General features: G+C 34.8%; 1 protein-coding gene across 2 annotated transcripts; it reads right to left on the reverse strand.

The window, feature by feature from the left end:
• Window positions 1-522: 522 nt before the first annotated feature.
• Window positions 523-22983, reverse strand: ankrd10b (ankyrin repeat domain 10b). Of its 2 annotated transcripts, none has more exons than XM_042730881.1 (6): window positions 22444-22983; window positions 19156-19308; window positions 17231-17322; window positions 3206-3456; window positions 3018-3116; window positions 523-1123 (listed from the first exon to the last, which is right to left on the reverse strand). In XM_042730881.1, exons 1-6 carry the CDS (start codon window positions 22633-22635, stop codon window positions 816-818), a joined length of 1095 nt encoding a protein of 364 aa, XP_042586815.1. In that variant the 5' UTR covers window positions 22636-22983; the 3' UTR covers window positions 523-815. The 2 variants fall into 2 exon arrangements, with proteins under 2 accessions (XP_042586815.1, XP_042586816.1); XM_042730882.1 differs by having other exon boundaries at window positions 523-1120; window positions 22444-22979.
• Window positions 22984-23002: the final 19 nt, after the last annotated feature.

Raw genomic sequence — 23002 nt, forward strand, 5'->3', positions numbered from 1 at the left:
ATATAAATCATTTTTCTGTTTTCTTTTTAAATACTTAATGATTAATGTTTCCGCAAATCATTTGAAATCTTTATGGTTTAAGAGAAATTATTTAACAATTTGCCCGAAGTTCGTCTCTGGCTACGTTAATGGCAGAAATCCCCCTATTTTCCTGACCGTTGGTACGGTCTTAGTCGGAGGAACAGGCTCGATGACGTTTCTGTGGGAGGAATGAGGTCATGTCCTCCTAGCGGTTAAGCGCGGGAAATGCAGGCTTATTGTACTCTGACGTGAAAGCTATTTCTTAACAGTTATGTGTTCAGTTTTTAGTCACATTCTCAACCATATATTCGATAATAATCAGGAGGGAAGGCAGATATTGGCACTTTATAAATTATAAAGAGAGCACGGTAGTTTAGAAGTTTCTGGAAGTCCTACAAAATACTATCAAATAGTTTAGTAAAACCAATAAACTCGTTCCTTATTACATTATACAAAATATAAATAAGGTGGAGGTTGTGAGGTAGAAAACCATACAAATGATTCAGTCAACTCATCACCCTTTTTATTTACACACAGCTCTAACTACAATGTAAGAAAGAGATGTCAATATGTAGGCACGATTAATACAATAAATGTTCTTACAAATACTGCATGAAAAAAGAACAGCCTCTGGATTCTCCAACTCAATTAAATGACCCAAATTAGAAAAGATTGCACTTTTTTTAAACAACACAAATACAAATACAGCGTCCATTTAAAAGGACGTGGACTTAAAGCAATTCAGCACATTCATTATGGATATATAAAATGCATACAAGTCTGGACGGGACGTCCTAACACCCATGGTAGAGGTGCATGGTGTTGAAGGTGATGTGGTCATACTGCTCCTCTACACTGACTGACTTGCGGTGCTCTATCTGACTGCTGGCGTCCTCCATGTTCTCAGCCGTGTCTCCGAAGCCATTATGATGCCCAAAATGAAGGCCATTGTCAAAGCAACCAGGATGTGAGGAGACACCCACAGTCCCAACATGATCACCACTCTCAACCTCGGTTGCATTTCCATTTACGTTCCCGTGCCTCAGGTCACCTCCACTGAGGTGCTGCACAGGATGGCAATGTCCAATTAATGGGAGTCCTGCTGTCAAAGAGAACACATGAATTATAATTCATTAAAGAAAGATTAGGATTGCTTCTGCATTCTTAACTGAATGTTTTTTGTTTTGCACAACAATTTCCAACAGGTCTACATTGTTCATATAATTTTTGGGGGCATAAATATCCCCCATTCAGTTCATCTTACATAACACGATTATATCTGGACATTTGAACTTGAAATTGAAGTCCTGCTTCAAGCCATGATATCGCTCAACTCTACAAAAACACAACTCTGGCACACTGTCCTACATTAGCTTTGACATTAAACATTCTGTCTTGTAAATTAATATTACTCTGATTCAAATAACAGGGCTTAATTCTTAATCTCATTTATGTTATACTGTATGTGGAGGCAGCAAAATAGTCCAGAGATTACTGAAGGTGCAAACCAATAGATACACGTGTGCCACATTAGAATCTACAAAAACAGTATTGAATTAACACTTGCAAGTGTTTTTTGTTTTGCTAACATGTTCTTACATACTATTCATATGTACAAATTCAAGAGTCAGTGTTGATTGTTAAATGAGAACATTTAATGTGTATTGAAATTACATTTATATCCATCTTAGGCATCCTGTAGCTTTACACGAACAGTATGTCTGTGTCCCACATAACCAGTGTTTGAATGAGCACTTATTGTAATTCTGAATCAGCAATCATGCGTTATTCTATGTGCAGTGCAAAATTTCTGGCATTTGTTCAGAGTGAAATTACAATTTTTATATGAATTTATAGAAAGTACAATGCATTTAATGAATCACCTCTGTCTCAATTCATACTTCTCATACTTAATCAGTTTAGCAAATATTTTCTACACTACATATGAAATCCTATGCAAAATATTAGCTGAAAAAAAAGACTTTTACCCTCATATAATAACCTCCTGACTGATAAACACTTGAGACTGCAGATACAATAAATCTAAAAACAGACCCTCTTCAACAGACTTTGCAATAACAGCAGCAGAGAGAAAAACAACTACAACCTAATATAGTTAAAAAGAAGTGACTGAATAGCACCTAGACTTCCTTACAAGAACACACATATGAATGCTGCACAGCGAAGGTCTGTAGATGTTCTTTATACATTCATGATAAGATATGCTTGGGCAGAACAAGATAATTAAATGTTTTGAAAAAAAAAAGCACAATATTTTATATTTTCAAATTTTCTTTGCTGCTTGACAGGAACATGATATGGGCTACTCATATCAAAAGTATTAACCAACAGCCTAAACCAAAATCCAGCTATGTTACAAAACTCAAGGTCAGGAATTTGGCGGGGCAAATACAATTCACAAGAAAAGCTGTGAAATCAATGTCATACTAAGACATACTTTCCAAGTATAGATTTCAGGGTATAAAAACATAATGCAAGTACTTTAGAGAGCAGAAAAAAAAAAAACATTTAATTTCTTTTGGAATGCATTAGAATCACAATAAAAAATTAAAAAGGCATTCAGGGAAGTTATTGTGCAAAACAAAACTCAACATGATTTGCTCCTACCACTTAAAACACCTTCTCCGTTGTAGTTTAAAACAATGTGCATTCCACCAAAAGTTAAAAGGACGGGGTGGTGTGAGCAACTTATGATCAGGTGTTTTAATACATATGATGTGTGCCAAATTAAATTATTTTCCCTCCCAGACACACATCACCAAAAGAGCTTAAATGCAGCCAAGGCAAATGCTCCTACAAATAGGCATAGGAGTTAGTGCAACGGCATGGTATCTGCATGGAGGTCACGGTGAAGATCTCTGACTCTCTGTGGACTGGAGAGGACGAGCTCTCCATTCGAACCCCCTGGTCCTGCTTTGGACTGATGTAGCCATTGGACCCCAAAGGCAAGGGTCCATTTAGAAGACAGTTCCCACCTGGGGTACTCAGCGCTTGGCCAAACTCCATGTGCATGTTCTCCATCTGGTCCTCTCCACTGGATCCGTTTACTCCATTCATCGGCTGAAAACCAAGATCTGCAATGACACCTTCACGTTAGCAAGTGGCGACCCAACTTCATCACACAAATTTAAAATCAAACTTTAAACATTCAGTAAAGACGTACCATCTGTTCTGGCCTTTTTAATTAGATTAGACTCCATGCAATCAAGAGACCTTTTTCGGCTGGGAACCCCATTAAGGATGCCACGCTCTTGGATTAGCTTGCGGTCCCCAAAGCACACAGAGCCATTGGCTGAGAACCCGTTAAGCTGATTGAGCTGCTTGTTCTGGGCATTGGAAAGCAGTTGGGCACACTCTTGAAAGCCCTGGGCATGGGCTAGGTCAGCGGAGGTCAGTCCACTAGCGTTCCTCATGCTGCGCAATGATAAAATTAGTGCATTAACACTGCTGGTAAAGGCAAGTGTTTGTAAACCACTCATACACAAACACATACACACACGCGCACACTTCCCTTTCTGTATTTCAAACCCTAATTAATTTGGACATTTTTTAAAAAAAGGAAAAAAAATAAATACTGGATAAATCACTGAACATCTGTTTAAAAACATTTATAATGTTGTGATGTCTCGACTGCAATAGAAAATGAAAAATCATTGAAGCACACACACAAAGAACATGATATTAAGAATAAAAATACATTTTGATTACACCAGTCAATGGGAAATATTTGCCTGTGGCAATACTGACTGGCAAATGAGAAGTGGTTTGGCACTGCCGAATGATTTTCCAGGAATTCTCTTCAATTCAACAGATGAACCTTTTAATAAAAACATTTCATATTTTTAAAGTGAAATAATGCTATTAGTTAAAATCTGAATGTGCCCAAAGTAAAAGAATGCCACACCAGAATAAACACGGTAAAAGCAGTGGCAATAAGAAGCCAATAACTGTAGACAGAAGAATGCAGATGTTCAAAGAGGACTTCTTCAATCTGTAATAAGAGTGTCCTGACCACAGCTGTGAGATGAAGAAAAACACCACGCCGATCTTCTGATTTCTTCTTTTTTTTTTTTTTTTTGTGAAGAGAGACTCATATCCTCAATAGGTTTTATGCTGGCTGAATCTTCATTTTCATGGTTGAAAGAGTACAGCTTAGAAGCGACAAGGCAAAACAAGACCTGATCAGGAAATTCTTCTTTAAACACTCAAAGATAAAAAAAAAAAGTAGAGGAAGTTAGAACAGCATCCTGGCTCCTTTAAGAGAAGGATTTGATTGAATGGTGAACGTTGATACTATAAAGCATTGATGGGTCAAGTGTGTTTAAACTTTGACATGAAATAAGGATTGAGGGTGTATTTGGCATCAATAGCCATTTTCTATTGCAGTGAAGAAAACAGAATACATGAATGAACAAAATCTAGGGCAAAATAACAGCGTTTACACTTACCCCTGGAGCTCCTGCTAACACTTCTATCCTGAATGCAGTGAGAATACAGAAATGTGACTCTTGGCAGCGCGATACAGTAAATACACACAGACTAACCTCAGATAGTCCAAAATAATTTCTAACAGACACCAATAATGTGTTGAGTAGTTTTAATCACTTTTTTATTTGTGTTCTCTGTTATAACAAATGTATCAGTATGGGTTTTAAAGTACTGCCAGCGTTTGCTCCACTCTTATTACATGTAACATCAAAAAACTGAATCAGATTTGTTTGTACTAACACTATTCTACACCAGCTACAATTTAAACTGCATGGGGTTAATACGAGCAATTTATACTAACCATACATCATTTCACAGTCCAACTTGCCATTAAGAAAATATTACTGAATCCAGTGCAGAACAGATCAGCAAGTCAGTGTTCCTGTAAATCAACCTGTCAACTTATCTTCAAGTTTACCAATAAACATTTGTTTTTGATAGATCTATTTTAGTGATTATGCTGAAAAATATTGCAGTTATGTTGTAGCTGTCGTACAACTGTAAAACCAATTCAATTACGTCTAGGCTATAATGTGACTGGTTATCAAGAAATATGATCCAAGTTGCCTGTCTCCAAATTAAAGCTGCAGAGGTTGAAATCTTCCCATTATAAGCACATGGCTACACACACACAAAAATTGGTTCTTCAGCAGTTCTTTGTGGTAGTTGAGGTGCTATATCGCACCGTTAAGTGGTTCTTTGGCTCGTAATCAAGGGAAAAACAATTTAAGTGCTATATAGCACCTATAAGAACCTGTAATGGTTCATCAGTGGTTCTTTGGGGTGGTTAAGATATAGATCTTTAAAGATATACACCCTATTTAAAACTTAATTCAGTCACCAAAATATTATTATCCAAATAACCACACATAACACTATTTAGCACCATTTCTTTTTTTAGAGTGTACTTATCAAATCCCATATTTGTCTTCGGAGATACTAGATGCTCTAAAAGTATGTTCTATATAGGCCAGGTCTGAATATGTGTCGGATAAATGAAATGTAGACATACTACATCTGGCATGTTGTCATGTGACTTACAGCATCAGTTACAATAACGTCCATTCTCATCACTTCTCATGTGGCCTCATGGGACAGTAAAGTGTCCATCAGATGTGCACATCAGAGTAGGTTATCCGTGAACTTCTTGCCTACTGTATTATGAAAACAATGATAGTAGGGAAGAAGGTACATTCAGACGCAGGGAATCTCCACCGATGAGTTGAACTGTGTGTTTAATTAGGAAGAGTGTGAAAAAGTGTGCTCTTGATGTGCCTCCAGAACTGTCCAAGACCTTTTACACATTGCTAAATGACATCAATAGCACTGTACTGGGAATAAATGTCTAAGGTATGAGCAATTCACTGTGAGGACATGATACTTGGGTGCAAAACCTTGGAATTCTGATTGGAAAGAGGAAGAAAAATGCTGGCAGTCACTCAAAACCTCATTTTCATGAATCTGAATCTGTGTGAAATTTGTGCTAGCTACATAAGCCAATCATTATTCTGTAACAATCAACTGAACTTATTTCCTGTATGCGCTACCATTGAGTGTCATTTATCAGGTAAGGGGTTTGCTTGTGGCTTTAGGAAAAGGTTTGTTCATTCACAGATTCATTATTTAAAAAAAAAAAAAAAAAAATTATATACATATATAATATATATATATATATATATATATAATATATATATATATATATATATATATATAAATCACAATAATTATTCAGACCTGTTTTTTTTAATCTCTAACTAGAGCACAGTCCATACACACATTCATTCCAACACATAAAACATGTTTAAAATCAAACATCTAAAAATAATACAATTTCCAACAAATAAAGTAAAAAACATTTTTCATTGAACAGACCCTCCCCACTTATTCCTACCCAAATCAGAAGAAAAATATGAATGCTTCTCGGACGTTCTGATGTCAAAACGACATTTTTACAAACGCTTCAGAAGGTACGTGTCCACCCTGGCAGGTCTCTCAATTCAGAATGAACCTCTTAGGTGCGAGAAATCTGAAATCATTATCAAAACAAAAACAATGATCATATGGACAATTGATTAACAGTCTATCTACTGTTGTGTATAGGCCTGATTCTGTGAGTGACTTGAATATTTCTGTTGTATACACAGGAGAAGAAAAGTAAAATATAATTAAGATCATTTTGTTCACTTGTTTCATTTCCTGCTAATGATCTGTATGCTTATGAAATGTATAGGTTTTACATTTAAGTACCGATAACACTAATAGGTATTTAAATTATAAATTTTATTACAACTCTATTTCAACTATTCTTGGTAAATATTACTTCAATGAATGATAAATAAAGTTTGTATTAGGTATCTATGAAATAGCACATTTTACTTTGACGGTTGAAAGTTTTTTTTTTTTTTTTTTTGCAATTGCAGCAGCAAAACAACTCGACAATCATGAATATTACAGATAATATATTACTTGAAATACCAGTAACAGTATATGTAATATTCTTGCACATGTGTAATGTCCCTGATATTAGATGTCTGAAACTACTATGTCAGTTGAATTTAGAATGCCAGATTTACTGAAAACTGTTTTGTTTATATATTGTCCACAGAGTTAGATCAGATTTCTAGCATCTTTAATTAGAGGTCATTTCAGTTTATGTAAACGTAAAAGATACATGAACAGGAAAACCTATGCTGTTATTAATTTACCTTGATTTATATTTAGTTACTGCTACTTGAGTTAAACATTTGCATCTTAATTCTCATTATTATTATTAACAATCTAAATAAAATTAAATTAGAAGTGTGTCAGTTCATAAGTTATGTATATTTATTTAGCTTTTTGAATTGAGACATATTTTAGTATTTTGGCTATGTAGTAATTTAATTAAATCAAGACAGTATGATCACATACACCCTTGCAAAGTTTTCAGCATCCTTTGAGTGAATATTCTGAGTGTGTACCACTGATCTATACATATTGATAATATAATTCTCTATTATAGATCAGTGGTTTGTACAGAATATAGTTTTTTTTCTTTTAGTAAACTGCTGTCAAGAGAAACGTGTTTTGTTTATGCTTTTTAATATGTTGCATTAGCCTAAACTGTGCGCTTTAAGTCTGTGTAAATTCAATTCAGGGAATTGTTTCTAAACACATAAATGTTAGAAATGTAACTAAGAGCATTAGCATCAGTGGTCGCCCACTCAATCGCGAGTACCGTCATTACCGTTCATGATTGACAGGTTTTTGCAACAAAACCCACCCAATTTCTACTCAAAATTAGTCCAATCGCGTCTACACTGGATGCGGTGCGGCGCGACAAATCCACGACAGAAAACTGCTGCTGCATTCTATTTATGACGTATTGAAACAAATTTCAAATGATTTTCAAAGGTTACTTTGTCGCGTCCAGTGTAGACAGACTTCAGCTGTTGCGAGACATGTTGCTGCGTCCCAATTCGCCTACTTATTAGTGATGGGAAGTCTGGATCTTTTCTACAAACCGGTTCTTATACTATGCCCTAAAAGTATGTACTCTTTTTGTGAAGAAAAAGTACATACTTCTGAGTATGTAAAAGAATAGTAGGCAAGCTTTGGTACATACTACTTCGTCATAGCTACGTCTTTAACAGATGCTCTGTTGCTTAGTTACGTGCATTCTGTCACTGTTTAAACTGCCCTGTCAATCATCTTGTTTAATTTGATTTCCTACCGTATTGGAGAGAAATGAAGAGGCACGTTGATCTGCTAGTCTCGGGTATATCATGCCCAGAACTCTGCTCATGTGTTTGCATAATGATGCATTTAAAAATTAATGACCAAACCGTATCATTATAAAAGTTCACAGTGTTGCTGCAGATTAAATATAACATGGATAACATAAAATTTATATTATAATATATATTTTTATCAGGTAAGACATTGATTATTTATCACATAAATCTGTTTATCTACCTATCCGTTGGTCACGTCCTTTTAAAACAAGTCATGTCACTCGGCAGCCATCTTGGAAACGCCTCTCGGGCATGCAAGTTCAACTCTTATCTCTTTGTATGGAATTTCATATTTTGAAATCTGCGAATGGCTCAATAAGAAATCTGACAAATTGTCATAAATGCTGTTATTTTTGCTAAAATATCGTTATTAAAAGCTAAATTTTCAGTCTAGATCAGCCAGTGCGCAGTCCTAAGAGCACCGATTTACCAATTAGCGATTGGCTCTTTCATTCAGAAGGCGGGGCTTCCTGCGATTGAGCGGCCATATTGAGCGTTGCATTTTACCCCATTCTAAACTATACGAGTGACATGTCTTGGGTATTCTATAATCTTTGGTCGCATATATCTGCCATGTTTGGAGTTTTTTTTAACACTTTTAATGCGTGTTTGTAGTTCTTATTGAATCCTCGTTCACCTCGCAATGTGTTGTGGGCAATATTTGCCGTTAGAGTGCGCATCGATCTGCACTTCGAATTCTAACCGTAAGTAGTAGACCATCCGGGAATCTTTGGCATACTTTTTAAACATACAATGATTTGGGACATACTACTATTAAATTTTATTTAAAACTATGGAATTGCACATTAAAGGGTTAGTTCACTCAAAAATATGATACGACATTGCAAATGCAGCTACTTTCATGGCATTAATTTTATTTAAAACTATGGAATTGCACATTAAAGGGTTAGTTCACTCAAAAATAGTTCACCCTCATGTTACAAATCTTGTTTATTTTCAAAACACGAATGATGACATCTTAATGAAAGCTGAGATATTTCTGTTCCTCCATTAAAAGTCCATTAGACCAAAACGCTGATGCTCATCGAACATGCATAGTTCATCAAATGGCATGGGAAACAGAAGCTCAAATGTGCTTGCTTGACGCACAAGCTTTATTCTCATGCATCAAGCACGTACGGTCGAGCTTCCGTTTACCATATTGGATGTTCTGTATGTGCAATGATCAATGTTTCTAAGTGAATAAATAGATCAATTAAATCTGTTAATCAAATAAAGCAAACGTGTCTCTTCAGAATACTTCACAATCTCTTTAGGACCTTTATAAAGCATCAAATGGTTTGGTGGAATTGACTGGGTGGGTGGGACAGAAAGATCTAATTTCAATAAAATGGCTGCATTTGTGTTTCGAAAATAAACAAAAGTCAAATAGGCTTGGAAGGACATGGTGGATTATTGATGACAAATTGCATATTTGGGTGAACCATCCCTTTAACTTCCCCAGTTTTGCAAATTTGGACAATATTCTAACATTGAAAGTCAGATACATTTATATATACACACACATTAGACCTGCCAGGTTTGCCACTGTTTCCTGGTAATTTCAGTGTTCAATACTGTATGAACAAATATCACTGTGATAAAAGACTATTTCACTTTGGCAAATGAGTGAAATTTTTATTTAAATATTGAAACGGAAGCATTCATTTTGTTTCTTCATTCCTGATATGCTTTGCTACTCTCTATTTTCGCTTCATAATTTCTTTTCCATTGGTTGAGCCCTAACGCATAACTTCCTGAGCATCAAACCATGCTTACTCTGGACGAGACTAAGAAGGGACTGATTAGACCTGTCCTACAGATACGTCCTATGGTTAGTCTACAAAAAAAACAAACAGACATTAAATGTAAAAATGAAATTAATATACATCAACTGCATTGATTTAAGGGCACAATTAAGCAAAGCATGCAGGTCAAAAACAAAAACTAGATCTAAAAATTAAAAACAAACAAAAAACGTTGTCTTTTGAAAGTTCTAGGTACAAAATGTCCTATCAGTAAAACCAATCACCGCATGAAATACCTCAACAGTTTGCCAGTGTGTTGATACTGAAGGGAGCGATAGTGAGCACACTCCTAATGCCACAACAGTGCAGTTTCGTTGAGGGAACTTGGAGTGAGTCAGCAGTGTCTATTTGGAATGCTCTCCCCCCCTTTTCTAGGATTACTTGAAAAAGTCAAGTCATTTCGAATTCAATAGCTGCAAAAACATTGAGATGTGTAGACGTTCTCTAGAATTTTGCCGTAAAAGTTTAACAAAATGCAATCTCCATTTCTTTTGTCATCATGCCACTTTCATAAGGACAAAGGTGACAGATGATTCATAAAAGAACATGTTTTATCATAGGGTAATCATATATCAGAGGGTAAATTCTACAGGCGACATTGTAAATACAAACAGTTTGTCTCTATGAACAAAGTCTCAGAATAAAAGATGCAGACAGGTTAAAACAAAATACTAGTAATGCTACTCATATGTTTAAGATCTAGTAATGCAAACCCTGCTGATATTTAAGCCTATGCTTTACCCTGTTCTCCTTTATTATTATGCTACCTGAACCACACTTATGAACCACATACGTCCTGCCAGACTTCTGGATCGAGGGCTTTGGGAGAATGATGACAGAAGAAGAAAAAAATAAGATAAGAGTCTGTGCAAAAGGATCTATGTTTTTAAATGGTTTATAGTAAACTGTAAACTTTGTGTTTTTCTCATTTATTTGACTTTACTGAAGGGACGAGAAATTATAAAAAGCAGCTGTATTTGCTTCAGCCAGACTTGTGTTGTCTGCATAAGAGTTAAGAGTTAAGTCGAGGTAATGGCTGCAACATCATATTCTTATTAAGGCACAGCGTACTTTTGGCGCTTGAATGAGTTAAATTTACACAGATGCTAAATAAGTTCTGGTACTTAAGTTAAATTCACACTACATTAAGGACATTTAAACAATTTATAAAGCACACTGGGTAATTTCAACTGGATGTTTTATCTGAAATCTCTCCACTAGGTAATAAAGAAAGACAAAATGTACACTTGAAGCTGTGTACATCACTGCTAAAGAGCATTAGAAGCTGAACAAAGTGAACTGATTGAGGTATATGTTAAACCACGTCCTGAGACCCTGAGGTTTTAAAGGACAAGGGAGTGCTAAACTTTCTGCATCACAGAAGGAGAGAGAACAGAAGAAAGAAGATCTGACGAAGCACATTTCTTTGAAGAACTTGGCTGTTTGTACTCGGTAGACAACGAAGAGTGGACATTTCTGGTGAAGATGAAATTATTGAAGACATTTCAGTGAAGAAAGAATCAAGATTTCAGTGAGAGACTGTATGTAGTGTGTCCATCCATCAAGTTAAAACATAGGGAAGTCTTTCCATTAAGCCATGAACAGGAATACATCCGTCTGGAGATGTCCAATAGGAAAAAGAAAAAACATATTCATAGGTGGATACAACTGATCACTGTCAATCTGATTCAAAGATTCTTCATTTCTTCAGGAAACTTACAGAGGACATTTTTTTAAACAACAAGCTGAATATAAGCCTTTTTTAATCTAGTTCTAGTCTGCTGGGAATACATTAAGGCAATGTTAAGTTCGTCTTCTCCATGCCATTCACATTATTTTGGTTTCAGTCCAATAGATCTTGAAGGAATATCATTTCTGGACATCACAATGAAATGGTGCTCTTTTGACAACTTTTAAGGAAGGAATATGGTGCTGCTGTCAAGAGAATATTTTCATTGGTGGCTGACATGTTCCTATTAGAAGAAGTATCAGCTGAATTCAGATCTCAAGAAATCAATTAAAGTAAACACTAGAAATACGTAGGGAGGAAACCGATAAAACATCCAGTTTTGCATTTTCTTCCCATGGAGATTTTGAAAAGGACAAAAAAAAAAATACTAAGGATATTTCTAAATTTGCATGTATCATATTGGTAATATTGTGAACAGGATTATTGTGATGTTTGTGGGGCTGTGCCATTAATGAGAAGGATCAAACAAACCCATCTTAAATCCAGTTACCTGAAGTTCCACATTTTGTAACATGTGAAAGAAAATAGCTATTAATTATTTTAATGTATTGGTATTTTTATTTAGTTATTAAAAAAAAAGAAAAGAAAAGAAATTACCGGAGGAAGAATCATATTTTTTTTCTAGGAGTCAAGGCAAACATTTAAATACATTTTTAAAATATAAAATAAAAACCCAAAACCCTCGCTCCTCTCAATCTCCTAACTAGGCCTATATTATAAAAATCCTTCTCTTCAGCTTTGAATGGGTAAATCTGACACACTGTAGCTGTCTTCTGACTGGGGCTTCAGTGCCACTACCACTGTAAGACTTTAAAACATTGTTCATACTGCCATAAAAACAAACATCAACAGTCCTATTTGTGTGGTTGCTAAATGCACATTTCATCATTATCTCAAAAGCATTTCCAATAAGGCCCAAAGACAACATGCACTAATAGAGATTGAACATTTAAAAACAACCCCTAGTTCCCCAAGACCAAAATGTTTCTCCTTCCTAATTTTGAATGCCACATGTTACTCATGGATAAAGCAATACAATGTTTGTCATTCATAAGATAACTTATTTCACAGATTTGTTTCTGAAAATACAAGTTTATCAAATAAAAATGCTAATCGCCGTCAATTGGAATAAAAATATTATACTAAGAATAATATCAACTGACAAAATTTGTGCTACCCTTGAACTGAGGAATTTCTTAAATGCAGAAGTGGATTTACATTGTTTTTTTTCTCCTCTTATTTATTTATTTAAAGTATTTTTTACTGACTGGGAGTGAAATTAAATTTTGTGAAGTGCACAATTCAGCCAAACAGTTTTTGTGTACGGTTTAACAACTACCACATCACAATTACAGAATGCAGCTTTCTAGTCTTTTGTATACTGTAAATTTTGCACATAACTGTTATTGTTCTTTTTTATACAATGTAGCAATTATCTTTTATTATCTAGTTTTATTGCAAAATTTTACAATACGATTCAATTTGTTATCACTAGTTAACGAACTAGGTATCCTGAACTAACAATGAACATTGAAAGAACAGCATTTATTAATCAATGTGAATGATAATTAAAATACAAACACAATTTTTAACATTTTAAGTTGCATACATTGATGTTTATGTATTAATGAAAGACATGAACAAAAATTATGTATAAAATGTATACACATTTATAAATGTATAAAAATTATCATTAACATAGATTAATAAATTATTAATTTAACAATCTTTTTTTGGTTCAAGATACAAAATGCAACTAATACAAACAAAAAAAAAATTTAAAATAAACACCAACCATAATTAAATGAATTAACAAAAAAAACATTACAAATGATATTCATGTTTGTTGTGCTGAGCACAACCATATGGCATTCAAAAGAGGAGAACATCATCTGCGGTGTGAATTTGCATAGACCAAAAGCCTGCAAGAAACACTGGCAAGCCCATTACTGTACCTGCTGTTCCACAAAACACACCAGACCTCTGTTTTCCAAAGCAGGACTTTATCTGACCTCAGTCAACTGATGGCTGAGCATAGAAGATGCATTTAAAAAGCATTTTAAAAAAACATGAATTACTAACCACATATTTCATGATCTAGTAATCTAAGTTTAAAATAAAATTATAAATTATACAAATTGATCCAAATTATATTCAATGTTTAGTCACTAAAGGAAGTGTTTAGTGTTTAGTCACTAAAGGAAGTGGTTGGTGTCTCTGTGGAACATCAGATTATTTCCAGTCTTTCAGTATGTCCTCCATCATTATTAAAGTATGCCTCGATAAATTCCCAAGTGGCATTTGTCATTGTCAAGAGACATGAAATGGTGAAAGTCATTTCTCAAGAATGAGCAACAAGAACACTTCTGCACCACTCTATGTGTGTGCTGACAACTCACAACACACAGGAGCTTACACATGTGTAGTTATGCCTTGTTGCATCACCCTGGAGAACTTTTGGCAAAATAATCAGCATTAATAATGCATGAGCTTCCATCAGAATCACTCTGCAAAGTAAATAGAATGTTTTATAACAAAATCTGTGTTAGCAGGTCAGCTCATAGCAATACCAGCCTAAATCTAAATGAGTGTTGAAGAACAGTTTGTCAAGTGGATCTAAACATGTATATGGCATATGACAGTCATATAGCAATCCTTAAAGGGATAGTTCACCTTAAGTTGGTCTACATACTATGGTAGTCAATGGGGACCAGCAACTGAAGGTGAACTATCCCTTTAAGGGCCAGTTTTCTACAGAGTTTAGCTCCAAACCTAAACAAACACAAATGAAGCAGCTCAAGGTTTTAAAGATTACTAAAAAGGTGTGTTCTGGCAGGCATAAATTAAACTTTACTGGAAAGTGGCCCTTTAGGAGCAGGACTGGACACCCCAGCATTTGACGAACACTATGTGGCTACTACTTGCCTAGTTTTTCTATTTGCAAAATTAAAAATCAAACAGACCTGTTCTTGTGTGTCCTTGCATTATTTTTTGCTCAACTTCAGATAGAATAATGTTTAGCTAGAATTCAGCTTTAGAATGCTAGAAGTAACTTATAAAATTAATAAAAATGCAATAAAACTTGTATTCCTAGGCATACAATGACACTGCAGAGACATTTTGAATGGAGCTCAATTTCCCCCAAAATACCATGGGGTCTCTCACACTTCATTTCATCTTATCTCCCAACAAGGAAAAAAACCAAGCAACCAAGGGCAATTTAAAATAGTAATAGTTGTTTGCTTTTGAGCTATGAGGAAATGTGCAACAGCTCACAACCTTGAAAAGGCAAGACATTTAAAATCAAAAAGTGAAGGAAACAAAAAGGATATTACCTCGGCACTTCACAGGGGATTATAGAAGACATGATAGAGATCATCAAATTACTGAATTCAGAATACATTTCACATTTAGGCAAAATTAAGCCAGTAAGACCAAATCTGGTCACAGATTTCAGAAGAGCTCCATCAAAAAACATTTCAAAATGGATTGTGTGTATTAGGTCACTTTTCAAAATCACATTTTTAACTTGGATGACAAAAAGAACACAAGTTCAACACTGAATCTAGGGTTCAATTCGTTAACATCGGTTAATGCATTAGGTATCATGATCTAACAATGAACAATACAAGAACAGCATTTATTAACTGGCAGCAGCTATTTGCACTAAGTGTAAATAGCGATAGATGCTATTTACAGTACTGTAGTACATTACATTAACAGTAAGCAATAATAATGTATTGAGTGTAAATTATAATTTAAATTCAAATTATTAAATGGATGCCACATTGCTGGGACAATAAATCCCTCCCTACACCTACCCGATAAGTTATTTTCAAATTTTGTATTTCCTTAATTTTTATTGAAAATAAATGCCTTTCTGATGTGATATGAGATTTGAAAAAGGAGGGGAAAAAAGTTCAGCAAAAGGCAGATTCGAACTCGGTTCGATCGCGTAAAAAGCCTGTGCTTTACCACCGATGTCAATGGAACTGATGTTTCGCAATCGTCTTTTCTAGTGTTGACTAACCCAATCATATATCGGTGGGCGGAGTTAGTTTAAATAGCCTCTGCCAACAAAGCGGGCTATTTGCACTTTGTGTAAATAAACACTCCGTCATAAATTTTAGTTAATGTTCAAGTGTACATATGTACTTAAATTAACATTTCAAACTGTAAAATTATTCATAATGTACTATCATTATTGAACAATAACATAATTCTGAACATTAACTTAATAATTGAAATTAATAATTGCTGCAAAAATGCTGTTCATTGTTAGTTCAATATAATGTTTAGTTATTTTGATAACAATAACAAAATAAACCAACAAACTCAAACCAAAAAAATCGCAATTTCACCCCAATTTCAAAAAAAAAAAATATATGCATCATATATATATATATATATATATATATATATATATATATATATATATATATATATATATATATATATATATATAAAAATCATATATAAAAAAAATATAAAATCATTTAAAATATTATAAGGGTAAAAGGGTGCAGTAATAGCCATATAATAACAACATGCCCTGATCCAGAAGTGTACAACTTTTTGTACTTAAACATCCATTTACTCAACATCTGTCTGTAGGTACAAATTGTAGCAGCCTTGTTTCACGGCTTAAATCTTTCATTAATTAATTAATACAGCAATGACTACATTCATGGCAAAACAATTAAACTGCATTACTCAATCAATTCAACCAATATCCTTTCAATATAAGGTTTACAATAATTTAACAATTTTGTCTTAAGTCAACATTCATAATAATAGGTCATAAAAACTAAAATAACAATAAAAGCAATATAAAGCCTTTCAACTTATTTCAGAAAAACCCTTTTTTAAAATGTTCATTAATACATTTTCTGAATAAAAATGTCATCTAGTACAATTTTAATCATTTTAAATTCTATTAAAATGTTTTATCCTCAAAATATTACAAATTACAAACTCGTTTTTAATTTATCAGTTTAAAATAAACATTAAAATAAGAAAATAAACATAAAAGTTGATATTCTTTTATTTGTAACTCATGCTTTCAGGTTTTAAAATCAAGTAAAAATGTGAGATTGAAAACCAGTCAGATTTCTACCACTCAGGACAACAGGGTTCATTTGTTTTTATAGAGAAGAGCAGGGAAACCTCAGACGGTCTCACTATAATTCACTAGTGTCTTTTGTTCACCATATCATCTTGCAGTGGAAGAAATGAAATCAAAACCCTTATAATCAAGAGAATCAATGTTTCGGTTTTGATGGAGCCCTTCTTAAATGAAGCACCAGTGGGGTTGATGCAAGGGAAGAGAGAGATACAGTTAGAGAGAGCAGCAGTTCCAGAAGACTTACTCTGCCTTGGCTCCCTGGACCAGGAGCGTGTTAATGCAGTCGATGCTGCCAGCACGGGCCGCTTTGTGGAGGGGGGTTTCTCCAACATAGTCCTACAAAACAGACAGAGAATCTAAAGCACCAGCTGGGAGCAGTGGCCTGTAGCACAAAGCCGGTTTCAGTTTTTAACCAGGTAAGTTCACTTTTAGTTTGAGCAAACTGAGTTTTCGGGCTCAAGAACATGGGTTGTTTTTTTTTTGCAGGTTTCGTCACCATGTTAACTTAGGCTACACGGTTTTATTCTGGGTTAGAGATCACAAACCCAAAGTGGACCAATCAGCTGTGAGCAAAGTGACATATATCTGACACAATGAAGCCACTCCCCCGTATCGCTCGCTCCAAAAATAAAGCAGTTACAGCCAAAGAATTTTACAGACAAAATTGCCCGACTTTTGCAACTACTTATTTATTATATTTATATTTTATTAAATGTAATTGTTTATAATTCATATAATATAATCATATTATTATTATTATTATTATTATTATTATAATATGAAGTGGCAATTAATTTTAAGCTTCGTATTTAAATTAATTTGAATAATATATATATGATATATCTACGATAGATAGATAGATAGATAGATAGATAGATAGATAGATAGATAGATAGATAGATAGATAGATAAGCTTTAATATATCCAACTTTTAAAATGACTTTAAACTTGTGTTTTCTTTTTGGGTCAGACTGATGCCTGGCTGCTTTTCACTCCAGCTACATTCCTCCACGCAGTACAAGACAAGACTAGGTAAGAGATCAGTCGACGGGATGGGCGATGCCCTTAAATCATTAATGTTGAAACTAGTCTATATTTGGAGACCACATCACTGGTTATGTAACAATGGCCTAGTAATCTCATTTCTCTGCTGCAGCACACCAGTGAATGGTGGAGGCGGAGAATACATGAACAATCAGAAATATGCTCACACGCTGCTGATGGGGATTTCTACATTCTGAATCTGAACACATGAAAACACAGTGATACAGTACATGAACACAGTAAAACAGCTAGTCATGAAGGGCCGAGGGCCTCAGTACTGAGGCTGACTGAGTCTGGCTTATCATCAAAAATGAGCAAATGTTTAAGCTAAATTACATAACTATTATTATATATGAAAACTGACTGGCTTGACTAAAGCACCTAACGCACTATTAAATATCCTGTTAAATTTGACCAAAAATGGCAATTGTAATATTGTTTAAGGTGTAATTCACCTTATCATCTAAAATGATTGTATAACTGTATGACTGTATACAGTTTATTTATTTAACTTAATTACCTTAAGTTAAATAAATGTGTGTGTGTGTGTGTGTGTGTGTGTGTGTGTGTGTGTGTGTGTGTGTGTGTGTGTGTGTGTGTGTGTGTTCTTGTTCTAATGTAAAAGAGAACAGGGAAATGATTCCGACCCATCCACTCCGTTTAAATCTCAAAGTGGGAAAAAAGCTAAAAAAATCACCTGGAAACGATCTGACTGGTGATGTGTCTAATGTCGCTATCCTTGAAGCAATTAAAGCACTCGGCGTCAAAGTGGAAGGGCAGCACGAAGATATTAGTATGCAGCTGAAACAGCATAGCGCTATGATTGCAAGTGTGGCAAAAGTGGTACTAATATAAAATGGAAAGTACAAAGTCCAATTTCTGATCAGAAGAATCACATTCAAAGCTGCTGTAAAACAGTCATGTGGCCAGCTGTGACATTGCTAATCAATGCTTTGTGTTATTTCAAGTTCTTCCTCATCTTTATTAGTTTGGGACACTTCTTGCTCTGTTTTCTCACATAACTTCATGTTTGCTCACTTTTACATGTCAATAAAGAAGTGCCGCATGCTCGCCTTCAAAAAGGTGTCTCATACATAATCTGATAATAGCGCAGTGATGTCTTACCTGTCTGTTTATATCAGCTCCTGCCTGCAGCAGCCAGAGCAAGCACTGAGGATGACCCCCGAAGGCAGCAATATGAGCAGGTGTCTGGGCAAACCGAGAGGTCACAGAGTTCACACCACATCCCACCTGCACCAGACGCATTACACACTCCAGCTGTGAGACAGGAGAGGACACAGGGAAAAGGGCCTTTAAGAAGAGCTCAACTGATAGGGGCTTTTCAATAGCTGATGCCAATATTAATATACAGAGCAGGATTGCAGGCCTTATTCCGATATATAAAATACAACACATAAATGCTTATTTAGAATACAAGTTAATTATAGCAAATGAGATGTAGATAAATTACTGAAATAAAACCATCCCTGGCTGTCAGTCGATTAACATTTTTTATCGAATTAATTTCATGATGTTTCAATTAATTAATCACAACTGATCGCAAAATAAATTTGACTGTGAAAATACCCACAAAAGATTATTTAAAGCTATTTTTGTGTTAAATGAGAAAGTATCAATTAGACATTGCAAATAGAGTTTTTTTCAACATCAAATTTATTACACATAAACATTTAGGCTACAGCGGCCTAACATAAACTATGGAACATAAAAGAAGATAATCTGAGAAACATCTCAGTATTTTTGTTCATATAATGAAAGTCACTGGTAACCAAAACAGCTTTGTTACCAACCGTCTTCAAAACACCTTCTTTTATGTTCCACAAAAGAAAGAAAGTCATTCAGGTTTGAGTAAATGATGACAGAATTTATTTATTTATTTATTTATTTATTTTTTTGTGAACTACCCCTTTAATGTTAATATTATTATTATTATTTTTAAATTAAATAATACTCTAAATAACAAAATAAATCTGCCAGCAGGTGGGGATAAATTTATTCATTTGATTCGTTCAAACGACTGATTCATTCAGGAATTCAGTAAACGACTCTCATTATGATATGGGCCTTTGAATCATTGATTCACACGATTCGTTCAAAGAACAGCTTCATTCAGAAACTAAACACCGCTGTATTGCTGGAGACACAACAGTTCTGCTGTGGCTTTAAAGGTAATATATTCTCTGCAAAATTTAACAAAAACACGTAATATTCTGTTTAAAATATAACACAATATCAACTTCTTATTTACCGATCTGTTGTATAAAATCACATTTAAACTCGTGATATTCAGGAGAAAATCAATCATGTGATATTGCTCTCGCTGAAATAAATAAAAGACAAAAACTCATACAGGGGTATTTTCTGCCCACATATCTTTAATTTGAGGGCATAACTGAATTTATGAAATAATATAATACATAGCATTGCTCCAATAGCAAGAGGGGAAAAAAAAACCACACCATAGCATTTCTATGGCTTTGCAAATTTTCTTTTTTTAAAATATAGAGAAATTTATATATATATTATTAATTAATTAATATTATTATTAATATATAATTATTAATTGTAAAGTCGCAGAAATGCTATGGTGTATTTCTTTTCCTGCTCTGCAATCCTGCTCTGTGCATTATATATATATATATATATATATATATATTTATTTATTAGATTGATTACATTGGCCAGAAGAGAGAAAGATGTCAGCTTTGTCATTGTGCAAATTTAGCAGTGTTAACAATTATTTCTTCTGGCAGAATGTTAGAAATGTGCATACGTTTTTAAAAATAAAAAAAATAAAAATCTTTGCTAGATTTACATCAATAACTGGAAGTGTCATCACAGTCCGTAAAATGGTCCATTATTTATTATCAGCTGAAAGGGTTTTACAACACTATTGTTATTCATCCAACTGGGCTAAATATTGGTCTTGGGTAATAAAACAATTGTATTTGATACATAATGGAAGCATTAGTGCATCAAAGATGGTTATTCTTGTTTCAACATTCCTTGATGATCGTTCCTGCAAAATCTCAAATTGCACTCTGACTCTTCCTGTTATTCATGTAGTCAACAGTGCCTTAAACCTTTCTTCTCTAGACACTCCCATGCTGTGGAAGACATTACATCCATCCAGATCAAGCCAACAACTTACAGAAAGTGGGAGTGGCACCAGAACAGAGAGATGTATGACTTGCTCATTACTTACATATACATTTATATATATATATATATATATATATATATATATATATATATATATATATATATATATATATATATGTCATATCAGATTCGGCATTATAATTCAACTGGAAAAAGTTTGATTTAATACCCTGTTGATCACACACGAACACTTAGGAATTTCCCTTTAAGTCTGAAAGGCTAAAATGCAAGTCCATGCATGCATCCTGTTGAGCAATGGAGAAAATGCTTTCCCTTTTCAGTAATTCATTTCTAAAAATAAACCTAGGGGTTGGTGTTTATATCAGCCTGTTGGCTCTCATACTTCATCTGGTTGGGTAACTTCAAGACATCTGAGAATACAACATCAGCTACATAACAGATAATGTAGCTCTTTAGAAAGTGAGGGAAACCTGAAGTTCAACATCATTACCCGAGGACAGACTACACCCACAGGTGACAATACACAATGACACTTATGATACTAAATGATAAATACTGTCAAAATATGACCACACATGCAGCTCGATATTCCGGAAAAGGGCTGTGAGGAGGTTCAAAAGGAATCAAAAACACTCATGAATGAGTAAAAGCAGTTGAAAAGTATGTCATTGTGTCAAAAATGAAAAGAAATAAGATCTTTTACTGTGTTGTTGTATCTAATTATGCTTCTAAATCCGGTTATTCAGATGTGGTCATCAGAATTAATACAAATTAATAAATGATATGCAATATATTTGTTCATTTTGCATTTACATGTGCATTGTATAATTAAATCGAATGCAAGAACAATCTGAATCACTGAAAGCTATTAACTAAGTCACTAAAAAGTGTAACACTCATCAAATTATTTCATCACGGTTTAATAAATCACAAGACAAGCTTGTTTAAAACAAGAAAATGAAGAAAAAAAATTGAAACGAAAAGAAAGATCAAGCCAAACCGCATGCAGTTCATCACTGAACGTGTGCGCAACGATCAGCTAACGTTGGATCGTCAGCACAAGTCAGATGACATCTGCACGAGCCCATTATCATCTTCTGATGCAGTTTGAGTATCATTCACCAATGACTTTACAATGCATGAATAAATGAAGGATGCAATACACTGCATTTTATTAAAAGAGTAACAACTGGTTAATAAAGCACGCTGTGCACACTGTATCCAGGTGACAATTATACATGCTGCTCATAAGTGAATGTGATTATGTACCTTGCCGAAGTGTGCAGCCCAGTGTAGAGGAGTCCAGCCGTAGAAAGAGTCCTCCACGGCCAGCTGATCTGCGCCGCACTGGAGGAGCGAGCACAGCGCGCCCACATCTCCATCTCTGCACGCGCGGTGAAGAGGGAAGCGGATATTCAGCACCTCCTCGCTGGAAAACCCAGACTCCAGGCCCACCGACATTAGTGCAAAACACAAACCCTCGCTCTTACAGATACGTGGAAATAAAAATCCGCACACAAATGGTGGCCTTCACGATGTCTGCTCTTATTAAGTGCACCGTTCAAACAAACAAAGCGCGTACAAATGGGAGGCGAGACTATACGCACATCACACTTGCGCGCGCGCCGAAGGAACCAAAGTTCACACGGGAACCTACAAAAACCCAAACCGGATCAGTTGAGAGTCGGGACTGGAGCTACGCAAGACCAAATCCCGAGACTGCGCATGCCCACTAAAATAAAAAGGCCCTCGTAACCAGAAACGGATCCCTCTTGAAACTCAAAGGACGTTGCGCATGCTCTCTACAAAATAAACGCAGCACAAAACA

Source organism: Cyprinus carpio, chromosome B9 (genome assembly GCF_018340385.1).
Source record: "Cyprinus carpio isolate SPL01 chromosome B9, ASM1834038v1, whole genome shotgun sequence".
Taxonomy (NCBI): domain Eukaryota; kingdom Metazoa; phylum Chordata; class Actinopteri; order Cypriniformes; family Cyprinidae; genus Cyprinus; species Cyprinus carpio.